Genomic DNA, 22,408 nt, shown 5'->3' on the forward strand with positions numbered 1-22,408 from the left:
AAGGAGACCAGTCCTGGGTGTTCATTGGAAGGACTGATGCTGAGGCTGAAACTCCAATACTTTGGCCGCCTGATGCGAATAACTGACTCATTAGAAAAGACCCTGATGCTGGGAGGGATTAGGGGCAGAAGGAGAAGGGGACGACAGAGGATGAGATGGCTGGATGGCATCACCAACTCAATGGACATGAGTTTGGGTAAACTCTGGGAGTTGGTGATGGACAGGGAGGTCTGGCGCCCTGCAGTCCATGGGGTCGCAAAGAGTTGGACACAATTGAGTGACTGAACTGAAGTGAGGACAATGCAACTCTTAAAACTCAACATTTTAGAAGATGGTCATTTGCTCTGTAGAAAGGTTTTCTGCTTCATATTGAAAGTCCCACAGCTTAGTCATTAAACTGGGTATCATAGCATCTAATTTACATGTATATTTTAGGGATATAAAAAGCAAGGTGCCAGGCAAATGCATGTTACTGATTTATCAAAGTCCAGTTCATAACAAGATTTTGAAGGATGATGAAATGACGCTCTATCTTCCCCTGCCCGTCGCCATCACTCTACACTTCAATACGATTGATTCTCTACTCAGTGGTCCTTTAGAGAATGTTGTAAAATTAGAACAAAAGGAAAAAAAAAAGTGCATATGAATGCTATACTTTTCACAGTTTCTCCCAGTTGTAAATCCGCCACAGTTGAAGTATGACCCAGTTTCTGGATCACAAAGTTCAGCGAACCCATTACAAAGGCAGGGGTGGCAGTTGGGAAATCCGAAGTAGCCTGCCAGGCACTGGTCACAATGGCGGCCGGCCACCTCTCCATGGCAGGGGCACTGTCCCGTTACTTGGTCACATATGGTGCTCTTTGAGCCTTGAGGGTGGCAGTGACAAGCTGAGCAAAACAGAGAGAGACCTGTCAGGGTCAAGGGGCTAGTGGAGGGTTGGTGAGAGAGTCTCAGTTCTGATATCATAATCTCTAATTTACTGCATCAACCCAATCAAGGTAAATAAATTTGAGTCCATACAGTGCTTAGAATAGAGCCTTGCATATACGTGCTCAGTTGGCAAGTTATATCTGACTCTGTGCAACCCCATGGACTGTAGTCCACCAGGCTTCTCTGTCCATGGAATTTTCCAGGAAGAACACTGGAGTGGGTTGCCATTTCCTACTTCAGGGTATCTTCCCACAGGGATCAGTCTGTGTCTCCTACACCCAGTTATATATGATTTGTTAATAAGAATTCACTGATTTCATTTGATCAACAGTATATTGTGGACAACTGCAGTGTATTTTTTTTAACTGTGGAATGACATATGACATCATATTAGTTTCAAGTGTACTACATAATGATTTCATATTTGTATATATTGAAAAATGATCACCATCGTTGTCTAATTAATCTGTCACGACACACAGTTACAATATTTGTCTTGTGATGAGATCTTTTAGGATTTGTTCTCTTATAACTTTCAAACATATAATACAGTATTATTAACTAAAGTCACCATGCAGTACATTACATTCCCATGACTTACTTATTATATAGCTGGAAGTTTGTACCTTTTGACTTTGTTCACTCATTTTGCCCACCTCACCTCTGGCAACCACTAATCTATTGGTGCTCTATATCCATGAACTTGATTTTTGTTTGTTTGATTTACATTCACACATAAATGAGATCATACTCTTAGAGAGTGAACTTATGGTTACCAAGGGTAAAGGGTAGACAGGAGAGATAGACTGGGAGTTTGGAATTGACAAGTACATACTACTATGATACATGTACATACATAACTGAATCAATTTGTTGTACACCTAAACCTAACACAATATTGTTAATCAACTATCCTCTCATATAAAATAAAATAATAAAAATAGAGAAAATGCGATCACACAGAATTTGTTGTCTTCTATCTGACTTATTTCACTCAGCATGAACCCTCTAGGTCCATTCGAGTTGCTGCAGATGTCAAGATTTCCTTTTTAAATGACTGAATAATATTCCATTATTATATTATAGATATATGTATCAGTTCAGGTCAGTTCAGTTGCTCAGTTGTGTCTGACTCTTTGCAACCCCATGGATTGTAGCAACTAGGCCTCCCTGTCCATCACCAGCTCCCAGAGTTTACTCAAACTCATGTCCATTGAGTCAGTGATGCCATCCAACCATCTCATCCTCTGTAGTCCCCTTCTCCTCCTACCTTCAATCTTCCCCAGCATCAGAATCTTTTCAAATGAGTCAGTTCTTCATATAGGGTCACCAAAGTATTGGATTTTCAACTTCAGCATCAGACCTTCCAATTAATATTTTCAGGACTGATTTCCTTTAGGATGGACTGGTTGGATCTCCTTGCAGTCCAAGGGACTCTCAAAAGTCTTCTCTAATACCACAGTTCAAAAGCATCAGATCTTTGGCACTCAGCTTTCTTAATAGTCCAATTCTCATATCCATACATGACTACTAGCAAAAACATAGCTTTGACTAAACAGACCTTTGTTGGTAAAGTCATGCCTCTGCTTTTTAATATGCTGTCTGGGTTGGTCATAGCTTTTCTTCCAAGGAGCAAGCGTCTTTTAATTTCATGGCTGCAGTCACCATCTGCAGTGATTTTGGAGCCCAAAAAATTAAAGTCTGTCACTGTTTCCACTGTTTCCCCATCTATTTGTTATGAAGTAATGGGACCAGATGCCATGATCTTCGTTTTCTGAATGTTGAGCTTTAAGCCAACTTTTTCACTCTCCACTTTCACTTTCATCAAGAGGCTCTTTAGTTCTTCTTCCTTTTTGCCATAAGCATGGTGTCATCTGCATATCTGAGGTTATTGATATTTCTCCTGGAAATCTTGATTCCAGATTGTGCTTTATGCAGCCCAGCATTTCTCATGATGTACTCTGCATATAAGTTAAATAAACAGGGTGACAATATACAGCCTTGATGTACTCCTTTCCCTATTTGGAATCAGTCTGTTTTTCCATGTCTAGTTCTAACTGTTGCTTCCTGACCTACATACAGGTTTCTCAAGAGGCAGGTCAGGTGGTCTGGTATTCCCACCTCTTTCAGAATTTTCCAGTTTGTTGTGATCCACACAGTCAAAGGCTTTGGCATAGTCAATAAAGCAGAAGTAGATGTTTTTCTGGAACTCTCTTGCTTTTTTGATGATCCAGCAGATATTGGCAATTTGATTTCTGGTTCCTCTGCTTTTTCTAAATCCAGCTTCAATATCTGGAAGTTCACAGTTCACATATTGTTGAAGCCTGGCTTGGAGAATTTTGAGCATTACTTTACTAACATGTGAGATGAGTGCAATTGTGTGGTAGTTTGAGCATTCTTTGGCATTACTTTTCTTTGGGATTGGAATGAAAACTGACCTTTTCCAGTCCTGTGACCACTGCTGAGTTTTCCAAACTTGCTGGCATATTGAGTGCAGCACTTTCACAGCATCATCTTTTCAGATTTATATATCATATATTATATCATGGAAATACATATCTATATATACATCACATTTCATCTATTCATCTGTTGGTGGAAACTTAGGTTGTTTCCATACCTTGGCTACTGTAAATAATGCTGCAGTGGACAAGAGGGTGCAAGTATCTTTCCAAGTTAGTATTTTCATTTTCTTTGCATAAATACCCAGAAGTAGAACTGCTGGATCATATGGTAGCTCTTTTTAAGTTTTTGAGGAGTCACCGTACTGTTTTTCATAGTAGCTGCACCAATTTACATTCCTAGTGTACAGGGTTCCCTTTTCTCCACATCCTTGCCAACACTCATTATTTCTTGTCTTTTTTGGTAATAGAATTTCTAATAGACGTGAGGTGGTATCTCATTGTGGTTTTGATTTGCATTTCTCTGATGGCTAGCAATCCTTAGCATCTTTTCATGTAGCTATTGGCCATATGTGTATCTTCTTCGGAAAAATGTCTATTCAGACATTCTATCCTCTGTCCATTTCAATCAAGTGTCATAAGTGCTGTTTATACAGAGCATCTGAATAAGTAATGTTTTTAATGATTCAAATGTCCATGAAACTTAGGATTCAAACTTTCCGATTATAAAAATAAGAAGAACCATACTTAAATGGCTAGATTTTTCTTTTCCCTATGTGAGATAATAGAGATTCAATTTTTTTCTGGTAAATTGCAGAATTCTTTGAGCCAATCTTCCCTATACAAAAATGTGATGCTTGTTTGTTTGACAGGGTGGTACGTGGAAGAAATGTTTTTTCCTTTGTGTGTCGGCATTTCATAATTTTTTTAAGGAAGAGGAAAAGAAACGATGGACCAAAGCACTGTTTGCTGGGTAGACAACCATGCCCAGGTGATGACCAGGAAGGTGCACCATCTCTCTGAATCATAACTGAAAAGACATGTTCCCTGATTTGGAAGGAGAATTAACCTACCTGGGTGTTTTCATGGTTCCTAAGGAAGATTTCTCAGTGGGGAGCAGTGTTTTCACTAATGGTTTACACTGTGAACAGAGAACTATTTACCCTGAACATGACAGTCTTGGTAAAGAATTAGCAATGCTAGATGAAGCCTCACCTAAGCCTTTATTAATGGGTGGCTTATGAAATGAGTTCCAAGGTTAGTTGTAACCCCAGCAGCAGAAAGGGTAAAATTTTGGCGACAGGGTCATCCCACTTTTCAACTTCCCAATCTTATGTTTTAGCCTTTCCAACCACTGGGTTTATGAACCAGGTAATAAAGCTGGGGTTACACAGACAACTCCATGGGGTTCTCACATCCTTCCTGGGCTACTACGGAGCTCTGCACACAGTCAGTGCCCGCTGCATGAAAGAATAAAGTATGGCAGAAAAATTTTCAGTGTTTTACCTACATTGATAGTCTGAACAATATAGTCAAATTCCCAATTCCACCCCTTTTAAACTCCCCACATTGATTTTCCTGCCTTTAAAACGCCAAGGTTGAGAACACATGTGTTTTCCCCGTCTGGGTTTTGCTACGTACGGTGACAGCCATGTTGCCCCAAACCATAGCTTCCCGTTGAGCACGTGTCACAGCAGCGGCCAGTCACACCGGCTTACACCGGCACTGGCCCCCCAGTCGGCTGCCGCTGGGTCCCTTCGAGCCCTGTGGATGACACCTGCAAGCTGCAGGGAACAAAGGAAGTTAGAGGGAAAGGAAGTGACCGCAAAGCACCTCAGCCCATTAGTAGCTCTAGTTTTGATCTGTCTCATTGGATACCTCTACCTCCTTGGATTATAAAGATTAAAGACAATCATGCCTGTGAAGTACTTAGCATAGTGTTTGGCACAAAGTAAGTGCTCAATAAACACTACTTGATACACATCACTTAGCAGTAAACATTACTTAACAAGTTACTGAAAGGCTTGAAATAGATCACTTCAATCATTAGTTGTCCCAATGTAATTCTTATTGATGCTATTATTTCTTCAATTCCTGATGATCCATGTTGATGCTGGATTATGCCTTTCATTTCCCTTATTCCATCTTTCATGAAATTGTGGGCATCCTGAAGCCAGAGTCCTGCATGGAAGAAGCATCTGACTGGAACTGAGGAAGCCCAGACTCTCATTGTGGCTATCACTCTATAGCACTGATTCCTAGCTAGAGGGGAGATCTTGCTCCCCAGGGGACATATGATAAAGTCTGGAGACATTTGTGGATGTCACACCTAGGGGGAGGGTGCTGCTGATATCAGGTGGGCAGGGGGTAGGGTAGCTGTTAAACATCTTACAATGCACAGGATAGAGCCCCCTTCCCAGCAAAGTAGTACCCAGACCTAGATTTCAAAAGTGCTGAAACCCTGTTCTACAGCTTGGTGAAATGGGCAAGCCACCTCATGTTTTGGACTCAGTCTCATTTATTAAATGAAGGTTGAGGGATGAAAGAGGTTGTTTATAGTTCATTCTAGCCCTAACATTCCAGGATTCCAAAGAAATATTTTAGGACTGTTGTTCCAGAAATCTGGCATGCCCCAAGTGACTGCCAGGCCCTTCTTTTATGTACTTTTTCTGTACTGTAAGTTATGATTTCAACACGTGGAGAGAATGCACTGTATATCTAATCACTGAGCAATTGGTATTTACATTGGCTGTTGAGCTAAAACATATTAAACCATTTCACTCATGTTTCCTTGTATAGACAACAGCGCTTCAGCAGAGCCCATTGAACAGATACTCACCCACGGCCCAGTTGTGCAGCCTGGCAGACAAACTGGCTATAAGTCTTTCACATGCTCCAGGGAGCACCTGAGGTCCCGATGCTGAGGCAATTTCAACACAGTTGTGCAGCTGATATTCATCTAAATCCTGCTTGCTGCAGAAATTCTTCAGTGAGTTGATTTGCGGAATAAGACCAAGCTTTTAAAATAACGAAAAAAAAAAAAGATTTCTGTTCATAGTAGGATCCTGTTCAAGATTCCAGTTATTAAAATAATTAGATCTATGAGAGTCATGCTTGAAGAGAGACTCAATTTCATCCTTTTAATTGCATGCAACTGAAGATTTTAAGATTTTCAATTTATTTAAGAAATCTTCAACTAAATATTTACATTTGTTGACTTATGGCAAAGAAAATAAACCTTTATCTTTTTATTATTATATTTTTTACTTGCTAATCAATTTGTCTTAGATTTGAAAGATTGCTAACTAGACTACTTGTGATGTAATGACAAGTTCAGTTTAGGGATTTTCCTGGTGGTAGAGCGGATAAGAATCCACCTGCCAGTGCAGGGGACACAGGTTTGATCCTCGTTCCAGGAAAATCCCACATGTCACAGAGCAACTAAGCCAGTGTACCACCACTACTGAGCCTGCACTCTGGAGATCAAGAACTGCGAGTACTGAGCCCACATGCCGCAAAATAAATAATTAAAAAAATTATGACTTAGATGGTGCACTCTGTAGTATTACTCTGGAACTCTAATTTCACAAAACTCTCCTCTAGAAAGTTTTGTCTTTTTCTATGGCTGATTCATGTTGATGATGTTTGGCAGAAACTAACACAATACTCTAAAGCAATTATCCTTCAATTAAAAATAAACACATTAAAAAAGAGAAAGTTTTGTCTTTTTCAGTTACACATGAACAGTGCTATTCTACATCAAACAATCTGCCTCTTGGGTGACTTGCAGTGCAGATTAACATCTTAAACCTCTGAGAAGTGCTGCAAGAAAGTTACCTTTCTTTTTACTGATTTATAGTTGATTTATAATGCTCTGTTAGTTTCAGGTGTACAGTACAGTAGTTCAGTTGTATATATATAAAAGAATATATATTGGAGTAGGAAATAGCAACCCACTCCAGTATTCTTGCCTGGAAGATCCAATGGGCAGAGGAGCCTGGCAGGCAACAGTTCATGGGGTCATAGAGAGTCAGATATGACTGAGTGCATGCACACATACACAAGAATATATATACATACATATGTATTCTTTTTCAGATTTATTTCCCTTATAGGTTATTACAAAATATTGACTTTAGTTCCCTGTGCTATACAGCAGGTCCTTGTTTATCTATTTCATGTAGTTTGTATCCGTTAATCCCAATCTTCTAATTCATCCCACCCCATCCTTTTCCCCTTTGATAACTATAAGCTTGTTTTCTGTTTTATTTGACAGAATGTGGTCCACTGGAGAAGGGAATGGCAAACCACTTCAGTATTCTTGCCTTGAGAATCCCATGAACAGTATGAAAAGACAAAATGATAGGATACTGAAAGAGAAACTCCGCAGGTCAGTAGGTGCCCAATATGCTACTGGAGATCAGTGGAGAAATAACTCCAGAAAGAATGAAGGGATGGAGCCAAAGCAAAAACAATATCCAGCTGTGGATGTGACTGGTGATAGAAGCAAGGTCCGATGCTGTAAAGAGCAATATTGCATAGGAACCTGGAATGTCAGGTCCATGAATCAAGGCAAATTGGAAGTGGTCAAACAAGAGATGGCAAGAGTGAATGTTGATATTCTAGGAATCAGCGAACTGAAATGGACTGGAATGGGTGAATTTAACTCAGATGACCATTATATTTACTACTGTGAGCAGGAATCCCTCAGAAGAATGGAGTGGCCATCATGGTCAACAAAAGAGTCCGAAATGCAGTACTTGGATGCAATCTCAAAAATGACAGAATGATCTCTGTTCGTTTCCAAGGCAAACCATTCAATATCACAGTAATCCAAGTCTATGCCCCGACCAGTAACGCTGAAGAAGCTGAAGTTGAACGGTTCTATGAAGACCTACAAGACCTTTTAGAACTAACACCCAAAAAAGATGTCCTTTTCATTATAGGGGACTGGAATGCAAAAGTAGGAAGTCAAGAAACACCTGGAGTAACAGGCAAATTTGGCCTTGGAGTACAGAATGAAGCAGGGCAAAGACTAACAGAGTTTTGCCAAGAAAATGCACTGGTCATAACAAACACCCTCTTCCAACAACACAAGAGAAGACTATTCATGGGCATCACCAGATGGTCAACACTGAAATCAGATTGATTATATTCTTTGCAGCCAAAGATGGAGAAGCTCTATATAGTCAGCAAAAACAAGACCAGGAGCTGACTGTGGCTCAGACCATGAACTCCTTATTGCCAAATTCAGACTCAAATTGAAGAAAGTAGGGAAAACCACTAGACCATTCAGGTATGACCTAAATCAAATCCCTTATGATTATACAGTGGAAGTGAGAAATAGATTTAAGGGCCTAGATCTGATAGATAGAGTGCCTGATGAACTATGGACTGAGGTTTGTGACATTGTACAGGAGACAGGGATCAAGACCATTCCCATAGAAAAGAAATGCAAAAAAACAAAATGGCTGTCTGGGGAGGCCTTACAAATAGCTGTGAAAAGAAGAGAAGGGAAAAGCAAAGGAGAAAAGATATAAGCATCTGAATGCAGAGTTCCAAAGAATAGCAAGAAGAGATAAGATCTTCAGCGATCAATGCAAAGAAATAAAGGAAAACAACAGAATGGCAAAGACTAGGGATCTCTTCAAGAAAATCAGAGATACCAAAGGAACATTTCATGCAAAGATGGGCTTGATAAAGGACAGAAATGGTATGGACCTAACAGAAGCAGAAGATATTAAGAAGAGATGGCAAGAATACACAGAAGAACTGTACAAAAAAGATCTTCATGACCCAGATAATCACAATGGTGTGATCACTGACCTAGAGCCAGACATCCTGGAATGTGAAGTCAAGTGGGCCTTAGAAAGCATCACTACGAACAAAGCTAGTGGAGGTGATGGAATTCCAGTTGAGCTATTCCAAATCCTGAAAGATGATGCTGTGAAAGTGCTGCATTCAATATGCCAGGAAATTTGGAAAACTCAGCAGTGGCCACAGGACTGGAAAAGGTCAGTTTTCATTCCAATCCCAAAGAAAGGCAATGGCAAAGAATGCTCAAACTACCGCACAATTGCACTCATCTCACACGCTAGTAAAGTAATGCTCAAAATTCTCCAAGCCAGGCTTCAGCAATATGTGAACCGTGAACTTCCTGATGTTCAAGCTGGTTTTAGAAAAGGCAGAGGAACCAAAGATCAAATTGCCAACATCCGCTGGATCATGGAAAAAGCAAGAGAGTTCCAGAAAAACACCTATTTCTCATTTATTGACTGTGCCAAAGCCTTTGACTGTGCGGATCACAATAAACTGTGGACAATTCTTCAAGAGATGGGAATACCAGACCACCTGACCTGCCTCTTGAGAAATTTGTATGCAGGTCAGGAAGCAACAGTTAGAACTGGACATGGAACAACAGACTGGTTCCAAATAGGAAAAGGAGTTCATCAAGGCTGTATATTGTCACCCTGCTTATTTAACTTATATGCAGAGTACATCATGAGAAACGCTGGACTGGAAGAAACACAAGCTGGAATCAAGATTGCCGGGAGAAATATCAATAACCTCAGATCTGCAGATGACAGCACCCTTATGGCAGAAAGTGAAGAGGAACTCAAAAGCCTCTTGATGAAAGTGAAAGTGGAGAGTGAAAAAGTTGGCTTAAAGCTCAACATTCAGAAAATGAAGATCATGGCATCCAGTCCCACCACTTCCTGGGAAATAGATGGGGAAACAGTGGAAACAGTGTCAGACTTTATTTTTCTGGGCTCCAAAATCACTGCAGATGGTGACTGCAGCCATGAAATTAAAAGATGCTTACTCCTTGGAAGGAAAGTTATGACCAGCCTAGACAATATATTCAAAAGCAGAGACATTACTTTGCCAACAAAGGTTCGTCTAGTCAAGGCTATGGTTTTTCCTGTGGTCATGTATTGATGTGAGAGTTGGACTGTGAAGAGGCCTAGCGCTGAAGAATTGATGCTTTTGAACTGTGGTGTTGGAGAGGACTCTTGAGAGTCCCTTGGACTGCAAGGAGATCCAACCAGTCCATTCTGAAGGAGATCAGCCCTGGGATTTCTTTGGAAGGAATGATGCTGAAGCTGAAACTCCAGTACTTTGGCCACCTCATGCAAAGAGTTGACTCATTGGAAAAGACTCTGATGCTGGGAGGGATTGGGGCAGGAGGAGAAGGGGACGACAGAGGATGAGATGGCTGGATGGCATCACTGACTTGATGGACATGAGTCTGAGTGAACTCCGGGAGTTGGTGATGGACAGGGAGGCCTGGCGTGCTGCGATTCATGGAGTCGCAAAGAGTTGGACACGACTGAGCGACTGATCTGATCTGATCTGATAGAAAAATTCTGATCTGATAGAAAAATACTTTCAAAACTCAGTGTTTCCACACTTATTTTATCACTTGGTCCTATATCTAAATCATATTTATTAACATCCTGTATGCTAGTGCTTCACAGATGCATTTTGGGAATTGCTGGCTAAAACCACACAGCTATTATGGGGACAAGGACATCATTTCAAGCTTATTCTCAAGGAGGAATGATCTATAGTTTAATAGTTACATGAAGAATAACTATCTCTTTAGGTTTCTTGAGATTTTATCTAAATTATAACCTAATACTGTTCAAAATGTTTCCTTATGACTTGGTTGAAATAGTGAAGAATGGTATAGCAAACTGATCACCAAGTTTGTCATTTTGAACAACTGGTGGAAAAAACAGCACTGAAAATAAGTTTGAATTCAACAGGTCAAGTTGGGAGGTGAACCTGATGGCTCAGATATATCTCCCCTGATCTTTTTGCTTTGTCTACACTGACGTTAGTTTCCATGGGTTTTACTTCAACCCTCTTCAGTCTTTTCCTTCCTGTCCTCTGACACACCCACACCGCGGGGTGCAATCTCAAACTTGGATGACGGTTTCAGTAATCCAGACTATTTCTACTCCTCAAATTTCTAACCTCATCCTCCCAGCATGTCACTGCCTCTCACTCCTCAAATTCCATACAGAAAACAGGTAACAGCAAAGGGACTGGAGTCTCCTACTTCCTGTTGCCCAAGCTCCTGTCTCACAAGGACTGACAGCCGTCCTCACCTCTGTGAGCTGGTGAAGGAGAGGTGTCCCAGGGGAAGAGATGTCCTGGCAGCTACGCCCTGTGCCCTAGGGGACTTTCCTGTGGAATATGGACGGGGAAGCCTGGTGTGCTCCAGTCCATGGGGTCTCAGAGAGTTGGACACGACTTAGTGACTGAAGAACAATGCCCTCCTTCTTCAGTCTTTTCCTTTCAGTTGACATCTGTATGTGCTTAAATCTCTCCCGTCTGTAAAGTCACCTCCTTGATCTCAAATACGTCTCCTGCTGCTGCCTTGTCTCTTGATTCCTCAGCAGTCACATTTCTTTAACAGTTGTTTCCTTGCCATCTTCACTACCACCTCTCCCATTTACCCTTCACGCCAACGCAACAGCTCTCCCCTAAATGTTGGGGCTCCTTGGGGTTCTCTCACGGGCTCTCTTCTTACCCCACATCCATTTCTTAAGTGATTGTAATGAAGCTGTGTCTTTGGTTTTCATCTGCATTTATGTCTGCTGCCGTATCTCAGTCCTGGGTCCCAGCTCTGCACAGACGAGCCTATCGGCTGTCCCACAGGTACTGCCAATCAAACACACCCACAACCTGCTTTCCTTTCAGTGCCTATTGCCAGGAAATAGTGCCACAATCTGCCAAGCTGCTTGGTGTAGGAAAGTGAAGGCCGTCTTCGATACCTGCCTCTTCATCATCAACACGCCCAATCCATCCCACTTGATCCCACCTCCAACATCAAGTTCTTCACGAGCCTGGTCAATCTGACCAACTGATATGTCTAGAATGTGTTTATTGCTCTTCATTTCCCATCACTTCCCTAATCTAGGCCACCCAGATGACCATGGGGACAGCCCCAAAGATGTCCCATCTTCCACTTTTGTCTCCCCTCCGTCATAAATTTTCTACCCTATTGCCACAGCAAACTTTTAAAAGGCAGTCTATTCAGATAACATTCCTTCTTCAAAGTTTCAGTGACTTCCCATCGCCTCAGGATATCTAAGTCACATTTCTTTTCATTCTGCTGCTCCTTGACCTCTCAGCTCACTGGTTCTCTATGTGGGAGGTACCCACCCCACATGGGGCATTTTAGAAATTCCAATGGGTAATTTTGGCTGTCAAAGTAATTGGGTGAGGTGTGTGACTGGCATTTACTGGGTGGAGATCAGAAATGCTAGACATTCTCACAAAAAGGAAAATCAGCTCATGTCTCTGATAGCTTTAAGATCCATGAAGGAGGATTCTGTTTATAGTTATCAGTTGAAAGCTTTACCCTGTGATTTTAAAACATGTTAAACTTGTTTACAGCACTCCTGCTTGCATGGCTGTCTCATATGTAGTGATTCTACATGTATGAGCATCTCCACACTTCACTGTCTCCCAGTGTGTTCATGTCCATGCATGTACATATTGAAGTGCATACTATATCTCCATAAATTACTTCCCTTTTATTTCTCCTTTATGTTTGCACATAACACTGATAGTATTTAGAAGTTGTGTGTTCAGGTAGGCTATAATTCCTGTGAATTTCTCTGCAGGATAGGAAAGAGTGATACAAAATATTTGTAATAAGAAGGGAAGGTTGTGTCAGATGACATTTAGAGCCACGGCCTGAGCCAAACCAAATGACCTGTCACAACTCCCAGTATCTGTCATGACTGCGCTGTCACTTCCTGTATAACTGTCTACATCTCCTCCTTAGAGCGTCAGCCCCGGTGAGGGCAGGGAAGGTTCCAGTCTTATTTACACCTATGCCTATCCCAGTGGCTAATTTTCAGTAAATACTTATTAAAAATTCTGCAGTAAAGAAGTATACATGCATTCTTAGTATTATTGTATCTTTAAGTTGATACTAGAATGACTCTGCATTCTGCAAACACAAACCAAGCAGGGTGACACTCAGAAGGAAGCCAGATGCATTAGGCTTAGGAGTGAGGGCAGCCAATCCAGGACTACTGTTTACAGTTCTTGGTCAGACTTGGTTTAAGAGTTGGCCATTCTTGGCACCAAGCCGATGGAACAGATGACAAGAGTTCCTGTTAGCTACAGAGGTTTCTAATGCTGACTCACTTCCCCTAGAAACTTCTAAGGATTTTATATTATCAACTACAGTCCATCCCATGGTTTAAAAGAAGAATGTCAGTTTTATATTCTAGAATGCGTTTTCTACGTTTGAGTCTCAGCACATTTTTATGGATGCACCTATCATGTAATTAGGGCTATCGAAAAAAAAATGAACTGACTCATAAACAAAAGATATTTGTGCAGAAGGGTTGAACACAGCTTTCCTCTGGTTTTCTTGGTAATGCATCTCAGTTAATCAGGCTACAGAGGAGAATGAACTTAGAGAGGGTCAAGTTCCAAGCAATTGAGTATTTCCCAGAACAGCAGAATTGCTTTAGTCTGTAATCATAATGTGCAAGGATTTTCTCCTACTGTCGTCCTGGGCCAGGGACTCTCGGGGACATTGCAGGTGCCCTGCTCAGATCTCCCCACCCACCAGCCGCTGTGGCACTGGATGCTGAAAGCTCACAGCTGCTCCCTTCTCCAGAGAACTGGACTCAGTCACTGTGTCCAGGAGTGAGTGTGCTCCCTGGGGGGCTGGGGGTGGGGTGGGGAGCCTGTAGCCGACGATGACACGGGCACACCAATACTACCCCTTCACCTCCATGTGGAACCAACCCATGGGGCAGTTCACGCCCCAGAGCTCCCCGAGCCGTCCTGGCTGAGTTCCTTCTGCTGTCTCCTCACTCCTCTTTCCCAATGAGCACCTCAAATCAGGAGCACCCGAATCTCTGCTTATAAGGAATCTCACCGTAAAATGATGACTAAAGGCCTCTTCTGGGGTTTCGGACAGTTTGCCAAGATCTGGTGGCTCTCTTATTTTTTATTTTGGTTTTAGGATTTTTCATGGCTATATGTAAGAGAATGGTCACTTGATAATTGACCAAATGGACATATTTTTAGTTAATTTCAAATTGTCCATGTATATTCTACATCTATCAAACATCATTGCAGTGGTTTTGTTTACACAGCTGTCTTCTATATCAGGCTGAGGATGTGTTGAGGGCAAGAACCAGATTTTTTTCCCCTCAGGAATCAGTACAGTGCCTGGTTTTACCCTCAGAGAATGGGTGATGAATAGACAATTTGGATGGATGCATTTAACACAGCATCCAGTGATTACTTTGGAATTTATAAACTTTAGAAATATTTAGGACATGGATTTAAAATGAGAAGTAACTTGGCTCTCATAAATATAAGTTTCACGACTGTTACGATTACAATAATAACATCCCTTTGTTACTAGGAATCCTTATTTTCTTCCTTTTCCTTTCTTTTCTCTGCCTGGGTTCCCACCTGTCAGGTTTTTTTCCCCCTTAATTAAACGTGTTGGATTTGATTTGATTTTCTTTGTAACTCACATGTTGGTTCATGAGTCCAGTTCTATTTAAAGTTCCTCGTCAGAATATGAATTATATGGGTTAGGGAAATCATGACAGTTCACATTTTCCATTCAGGAGTTGGTTTCTACTTTCCATTTCAATTATACTGAATTTCAGAGAAACAATGAATAACTTTTCAGTATGTCTCAAGTAATATTTGAGAGCAATATTTGGCACATATTTACATCATATTCAAATTTAACTGGGTGCCCTGTACCTTTCCTCCCTCCATCTCTCCCTCTTTCCTTCCTTCCTTTCTTTCCTAAAACTTGCAATCCCATCTTTGATAAAGTAATCTTGAATAATGGCCTTTTTAAAATGTTATAATAGCTGAACTTACTGGATAAAAATCCAAGTAAGTCCAAGTATGGGCCAAGTATACCTGCCCCATACTAAATTCTATAACAGATAATGAAATTAAGAAGCTCTAGCTTATAAATTAAAAATGTTCAATAGTTATAAACTGAAGTTTGAAGACACAATACACAAAATATGGAGAGAGAGATATACATATGTATATACTTATATATAGCTAATTAAATCAGGGGTTGACAAACTTCCTATAAAAGATCAATAGTGGAGGACAGAAGGAAGGCTCAAGAGGGAGGGGATATATATTCATATTCATATATGTATATATGTATGTGTATATATATGAATGACTGATTCAAGTTGTTGCATAGCAGAAACCAATAAAACATTGTAAAACAATTTTCTGCCAATTAAAAAAATTCTTTAAAAACTCAGGAAGGCCAGATAGTTAATATTTTGGCTTTATGATCATAAGGTCTCTGCTGCAAATACTCAGTGGTGCCTTTGGAGCTTGAAAGCAGCATAGATAATATGTAAACAAACAGGCATGTCTGTGTTCCAATAAAATTTGGTAGGGTTGTAGTATGCCAATTAAATTACGATATTAGGAGATTCTCGCAGATATTTAAAAATAAAATTTAACAAGCAATTTGATTTTTATCGACAAAATTTTTAAAAATCTCACACAATTCTGTACAATTCTGCTAATGGTGGGATGAAACTGGCACTTTTATGCATTACTGATGATCCTGAAAATTAATTGATGAATACCTACCAGAAAATTAATTTGACAGATTTCAAGAGCCATGAAATTTTGGTAAAGTAGGACTGCATTTTAAAATATTAAAAAAATATACCAACTATGCAGAGTTATAAAAAATAGAAGCGACTTAAATGACCACAAGTAAAGGAATAGGTAAGTAGATTAAGTAAATTTATTCAGTGTCTAAACTCTGCCCAGTGACAGGCTGAGCCTAAAGTTGTGGACTGAATGAAAGGTTTGGAATGAATACCTGTGGCCCAAATTTGGAGGAGAAAAAAATGAAAGAAGTTACTCAAGGAAACACTATGCATGGTTCCTAAAAATGGTAAGCTTACAAAAGTACCAGAAGAAAATGCTTATGATATAATATAAAGTGCCAAAAAAAACCCATGAAAAAAAATCTTGTCTGAGCACTCTGATTACAATGATAGAAAAGCATAATAGGTAGAAAATGGGAAGTTACAAGATGACAATAAGTAACTAATTATTGGTGGACTGTCTCCCCAAACTTTCTATAATGCAAGTACACAGTTGTGGCTCCAGGCAGAGATGCTGGAATCAGGCCTTCTGGCTCTGAATTCTCATTCCTCACTCACTAGCTCTGTGACCCTTTGCTTCAGTTCTGTCTGTAAAATGGGAATAAACACAGACTTCCCTCACAGAGTTGTCATGAAGTCTCAACAACAGAATATTGAAAACACTTCAAACTGGGGCTGACAAGTGCTGTTCTGGAAGATTTGCCATTGTTATGCGATGATCTTCATAAACAGGAGATGATTTTCATAATGAAACAAATAGATTTCTATTTCTCATGAAACACTGCAAAGTACAACCATACATGTACAATTAGAATGGAACTCAGTTCAGAAGGAAGCACCCACAAGGCTTTGTAGTACTTACAGAATCAACCAGGGTGTGTGAATGAGCCTTGAACCTTCCTTCTAAAGGCTGGGAAAAATAGACATCAAGGGAATATTGTACATCTGGTTCTAAACAGATGGGTGTGGGAAGCAGCATGATTCTGTATTAAAAGAAATAAAGCAAAAACTCAGTGTCAAAAGTACAGTTATATAAGCTAAGCAGCCATTGCATTTGGTGTGTTCCACGTGTGCTGTGAAGCGGGTTCCACTGCCGGATGGAGGCTTGGTTTAGATCTAGACCAGCTCAGGTGGGTTGGGTGGTTGGTTCACATTCAGATTCTCTGTGGCTCTATCACAGGATTGTGCCAAATAGCAAAACCTTGGGAACTGGCCAAGGGGTGTCGCGACTGCTCTGGGGAAAGGATGGAGTAAATGTACTCCCTCCCATCTATCAGGCTAATATTAACAAGGTTTCTGTTTTATTCAGCCACAAATCTCCAATGCAAAATTACTGGCCTGAAAACTAGACTTTCGGCTGCTGAGATAACTCAAACTGAACATTGTACTCTTATTTTTGTAGCATTTTATTTGTTCACATCTCCAGGCATCTGGGGGAACAGAAAACAAACATTCAGGATCAGAGTCAGGCTGTCTGGGCTGGAGCCCTGGTTCTGCTATACATCAGCTATAAAACTTGAGCAAGTCATGGAAATGTTCTCAGTTTCCTCCTCATCTGATGAAGACAAGATCTACCTCATTGAGTTGTTAGGAAAATTCAACGTGATATTAAATGTAAATCATAGTGTAGCATATGTGAATGTGAAGTTGCTCAGTTGTGTCCGACTCTTTGCGCCCCCATGGACTGTAGCCTACCAGGCTCCTCTGTCCATGGGATTTTCCAGGCAAGAGTACTGGAGTGGATTGCCATTTCCTTCTCCAAGGGATCTTCCCAACCCAGGGATCGAACCCAGGTCTCCCGCATTGTAGACAAACGCTTTACCGTCTGAGCCACCAGGTGAAGCATATACTGCTAAGTCACTTCAGTCGTGTCCGACTCTGCTAAGTCACTTCAGTCGTGTCCGACTCTGTGCGACCCCATAGACGGCAGCCCACCAGGCTCCCCTGTCCCTGGGATTCTCCAGGCAAGAACACTGGAGTGGGTTGCCATTTCCTTCTCCAATGCATGAAAGTGAAAAGTGAAAGGGAAGTCGCTCAGTCATGTCCGACCCTCAGCGACCCCATGGACTGCAGCCTTCCAGGCTCCTCCATCCATGGGATTTTCCAGCAAGAGTACTGGAGTGGGGTGCCATTGCCTTCTCCGGGTGAAGCATATAGTAAACACTTAATAAACATTACCGTCTCCTTTGATACACCTCTTCTCCCACATAGTTCCTGGTTACAAAATACTGATAGAAAAACAACATTCTAAGAAATCTTCAGCATTTGAGGCCAGGTCCCCATGCATACCTGAAAGCTGCTGGTAAAGCCTGAGGCTTTGGCTGTAGGGTCTCGCGTGTGCAGTGCTTGCTTGCTCCAATGGGGTTAATCACCACCTGGATGGTCCAGTCATCTGCAGACTAGACAGGCATCATATAAGGGCATGTTCCTGTGAGGATGCATGCACCAACATATTTCTATTGGATAGTGCACGGGATAAATTTGCAACCCAAAGTCTGCTTGGAAAATGGAGTTTTGCATTTGTGAGAAGAGAGTCACCCTCAGGCCTAACTTTCTGGTATTTGAATTATGATCCAGGTAGAAAGAATATTGTTTATGGCCATAGATGTAATTCCTGGGTCTAGAAAACCCCTGGGACTCTGGAAGGTCTAATCTTTTATTTATTTTTTTTTAACTTTCTATTTTATATTGGGATATAGCCAATTAACAAACAATGTAGTGATAGTTTCAGGTGAACAGTGAAGGGACTCAGATACATGTATCCATTCTCCCCCAAACTCCCCTCTCATTCAGGCTGCCACCTAACACTGAGCAGAGTTCCCTGTGCTCAACAGTAGGACCCTGTTGGTCTTTCATTTTAAATACAGCTGTGTGCACATGTCCATCTCAAACTCCCTAAACATCCCCTGAAGGTCCAATCTTTAACGTCTGTCTCCCAAAGAGTCAATTAATTCATTATGTTCTTGGATCACAGCACAAAAGGAAAAAAAGGAATCTTTTACAAAAGGATACATATTTCTTTCAAACCATTGCATAAATATTCTTATATAAATTTATTATTTATATAATTATTATTTATTAAATAATTTTAATATTATATTACCAGATATATTTACATGTGTATAAATATATATATATAGAGAGAGTACATATATGCTAATTATCTAAACTCTAGAAGTCTCACAATCTGGAAAAGCTTTTTAAAGCTGTCAGAGATATGTTCTGTCTATACAAAAATTTATATATATTTATACATACATGTTTATATACACGTATCTTTTTAAAAAATGACGTTCTCGTCATACTCACCATGTCAAAGTGCCTTCAAGTCCCTTGCTTTTAATTTGTTAAGTGAGAAATTAAGAAGTATGTCATATTAAGAGTTTCAAAGTAGATCATCCACTCTGGTCATACAACAGACAACGAGCCCTTTCAGAATGTGGTCCCCAGAGGGACGCTGGGGGCTCTGAGACCACCCCCAGCCACATAAAATATTTTTCAGGGGAGATGGTCTATGGAGTTTCAGACCACCAAAGAAAAGATTATGCAACAAAAACTCTAGATCAAGTGTTTTTCTAATTTGGTTTCTCTTCTTTCTTAGATATTTCTCAAAAGGCAGGGGAAGGGCTCAAAAGGGAGGAGGCAAGAGGACCAGGTTGGTTTGAGCTTTGCTTTTGTCCCTGGTAAAATCCAAGTGCAAATAAATGCCTCTTCTGCATCCCCATGAGTCTAAATCTCTGTACATATGTTGCTTATTACACTTTTAGGGGGAAAAATGTCCCAGGAGGGCAGGATTTGCATTATTTGAGTTATTTATTATTCTTATACAAACATTTCATCACCACTTCCCTAGACTTAGTATCTTAAATCTATAGCTCCGGCTTTAGTTTCTCTCCATGAAATAATGTGTGTGTAACATATGGCTCCCTGTGTTGCTTTAATATCTACAGGAAACATTTTGGTTTACAATGCTATCCAGATGTTCAACTTTCTGCAAATCCTGTTATGATGAACCTAGGCAAGACTGGAATGGAAACACTTAGCTTGAGAATGTATTTCTTTCAGCTTGGAACCACCAGCACAGAAGGGGAGTTGAAGGATACCTGAGTTTCATAGCGAATGGCAACTGTGAAATCCATGGGAACAGCAAATCTCAAATCAGCTCCAGGGAGAACTCTGGCAAATCCAGGTCCCGTCCATGTAACAGGCATCCCAGGAACTGGCTCTCGGAAAAAGATGGAAACAGCAGGCAGTTGGTCAGAAGTCACCGAGCCCTAAAATAGGAGAGGAATGAACACAACTTTGCTTAGAGTGAAGCGTTGGAAGAGAAAATAAAAAACCTCATGTATTTCTTGATGTGTATATGATCCATCTGGGTTCTGGATAAATTATTCCAACCAGGACACATTCCAGAATACCACGGAGAATAAAGTGCTGATTCTGCAGCTGTGGAACATATGTTACTGTATAGAATGATCACTTGGAAAGCAAGATCACTGGCCAGCACGTGAAGTACCCCACGTGTCATAAACTGAGTGATTCCACATTGGTGACCTTGGCTTTTCTCAGATATGACTATGGAGTTCTGGCCAAAATATGAAGGGAAAGAAAATATTCCCATGCCTACTTCATGGATTTTGCCTAATTATGCATGACAATGATAAAACCACATGGATTTGTTTTTTCTAGATATTTATTTCATGCAAATGTGAGAAATGATCTTCTCCCATCTGCTTGGGGGCACATGAGTACAAAAGTGCTCACACACTTGGCTGATTAGCAGCCCTGCTGGTCTCGATGCTGGACGTCAGCCTGGGACCATCTGGACCTGTAGATAATACTTCCTTGATGACTTCTGCATCTGCCTCTCAACACTTCCAGCCTCCACTGGAATTCTGCCTCTTTCTTACTTTTTGCCTGTGTTGCTGCAACAGTGTCTTGGCTGTTCTCTCTGTGGTCCCTCTAGTCCAATACATACCACACACTGCTGCCAAAGAGCATTTCAAACACGTTCTCACTGCCAACAACCTCACGCCCAAATTACTTAGCCTGAAGTTCAAGTTGCTCTGTGATCTACCACAAACTGCTCTTTACTTGACAAATGTTTATTTAGGAACAATTCAATCCCAGCCTCTGAATCAGATGCAAAGATGAATAGACTAGAATCTCTGCCACAGAGGAGTTTAAGGTAAATAAGAAATGAGATGGAGGTGTGTGTAAACTCATTCTGCAACATTTTCAAACTTTAAAAAAGTACTCTGGGGACATCCCTGGTGGTTCACTGGCTAAGACTCCATGCTTCCAATGCAGGGGGGCCTGGGTTCGATCCCTGGGTGGGGGAATTAGATCCTACATGCTGCAACTAAGAGGTCACATGCTGTAACTAAAGAACCTGTTCTAAGACCTGGAGCAGTCAAATAAATAAAAATATTTTAGAAATAGTAAAATAATAAAATTTTAAAAAGTATCTTGGAAATTGCAGCAGACAGTGTAGGTACCCCATGGGATCCCCTTTACCTGGTACACCCATCCCCCATTTGTTGTATAAGTGTGACTTCTAACAGCTCACACTTGCCCCTTCTCTGGAGAATTGCCCTCTTACATCCCCACCCCTACGCCTAGGGTAGCTCACAGCCAATGACTGCCTGTGTGTTAGTCGCTTAGTCATGTCCAATTCTTTGTGACCCCATGGACTGTAGCCCGCCAGGCCCCTCTGTCCATGGGATTTTCCAGGCAAGAATACTGGAGTGGGTTGCCATTTCCTTCTCCAGGGGATCTTCCCAACCAAGGAATCAAACCCAGGTCTCCTGCATTGCAGGCAGATTCTTTACTCTCTGAGCCACCGGGGAAGCCACCAATGACTGCCTGATAGGGTATAAAAGGCTGGCCCTGTGGTCTCAAGGGTAGGAAAACTTTATCTGCAGTTTATGTTTCTGACTTTCTCTATGGGTCAATCCAAGGTTTGTTTTGCCTGAGACCACCTCTGACTCTTTCTCCTCCTCCATCTTATTTCCTTCATTCTCTTAAAGAGTTTTCCTAAAGAAGATTGCCTTTGTAAATCATTTGCACATGACTCCAGTCTCAGGCTCTGTTTCTAGGGCCCCTGACCTGAAATAGTTGGTAGCAGACAACCAACCGAGTGAACCTAAAAGTAGACTTGAAAATGCATTCCTGGAGGGGAATCACTTACTGTTCAGGTGGCAACAGGACCTCAGTGGGTACCATGTTGATGACCTTGTGGAGCAGCAGAGCCATTGCTAAAACTGTCATCTGGGGCAAACTGGGACAGGATAAAGAGGGGAGGGGAGGCACTGACATGAGCAATATTTCTGGCATCGACAGATATGGGTTAAAAGGACTGTGGGCCCGGATGGCTGCTATTGGTTGTCACTGGTACATTCGATGAAGATGGAGGCC

The 22,408-nt window shown here is 41.1% G+C and overlaps 1 protein-coding gene across 1 annotated transcript in view; it reads right to left on the reverse strand.

Moving 5' to 3' along the window:
• LAMB4 (laminin subunit beta 4) overlaps positions 1-22,408 on the reverse strand; it is a 118,119-nt gene that overhangs the window by 47,285 nt on the left and 48,426 nt on the right. Inside the window, 6 exon segments of the mRNA XM_055589640.1 lie at positions 841-887; positions 5,043-5,116; positions 6,172-6,349; positions 16,854-16,974; positions 18,281-18,390; positions 20,095-20,265. Of these exon segments, the coding sequence (XP_055445615.1) occupies positions 841-887; positions 5,043-5,116; positions 6,172-6,349; positions 16,854-16,974; positions 18,281-18,390; positions 20,095-20,265 (701 nt within the window).

Source organism: Bubalus kerabau, chromosome 8, assembly GCF_029407905.1.
Source record: "Bubalus kerabau isolate K-KA32 ecotype Philippines breed swamp buffalo chromosome 8, PCC_UOA_SB_1v2, whole genome shotgun sequence".
Lineage (NCBI taxonomy): Eukaryota > Metazoa > Chordata > Mammalia > Artiodactyla > Bovidae > Bubalus > Bubalus kerabau.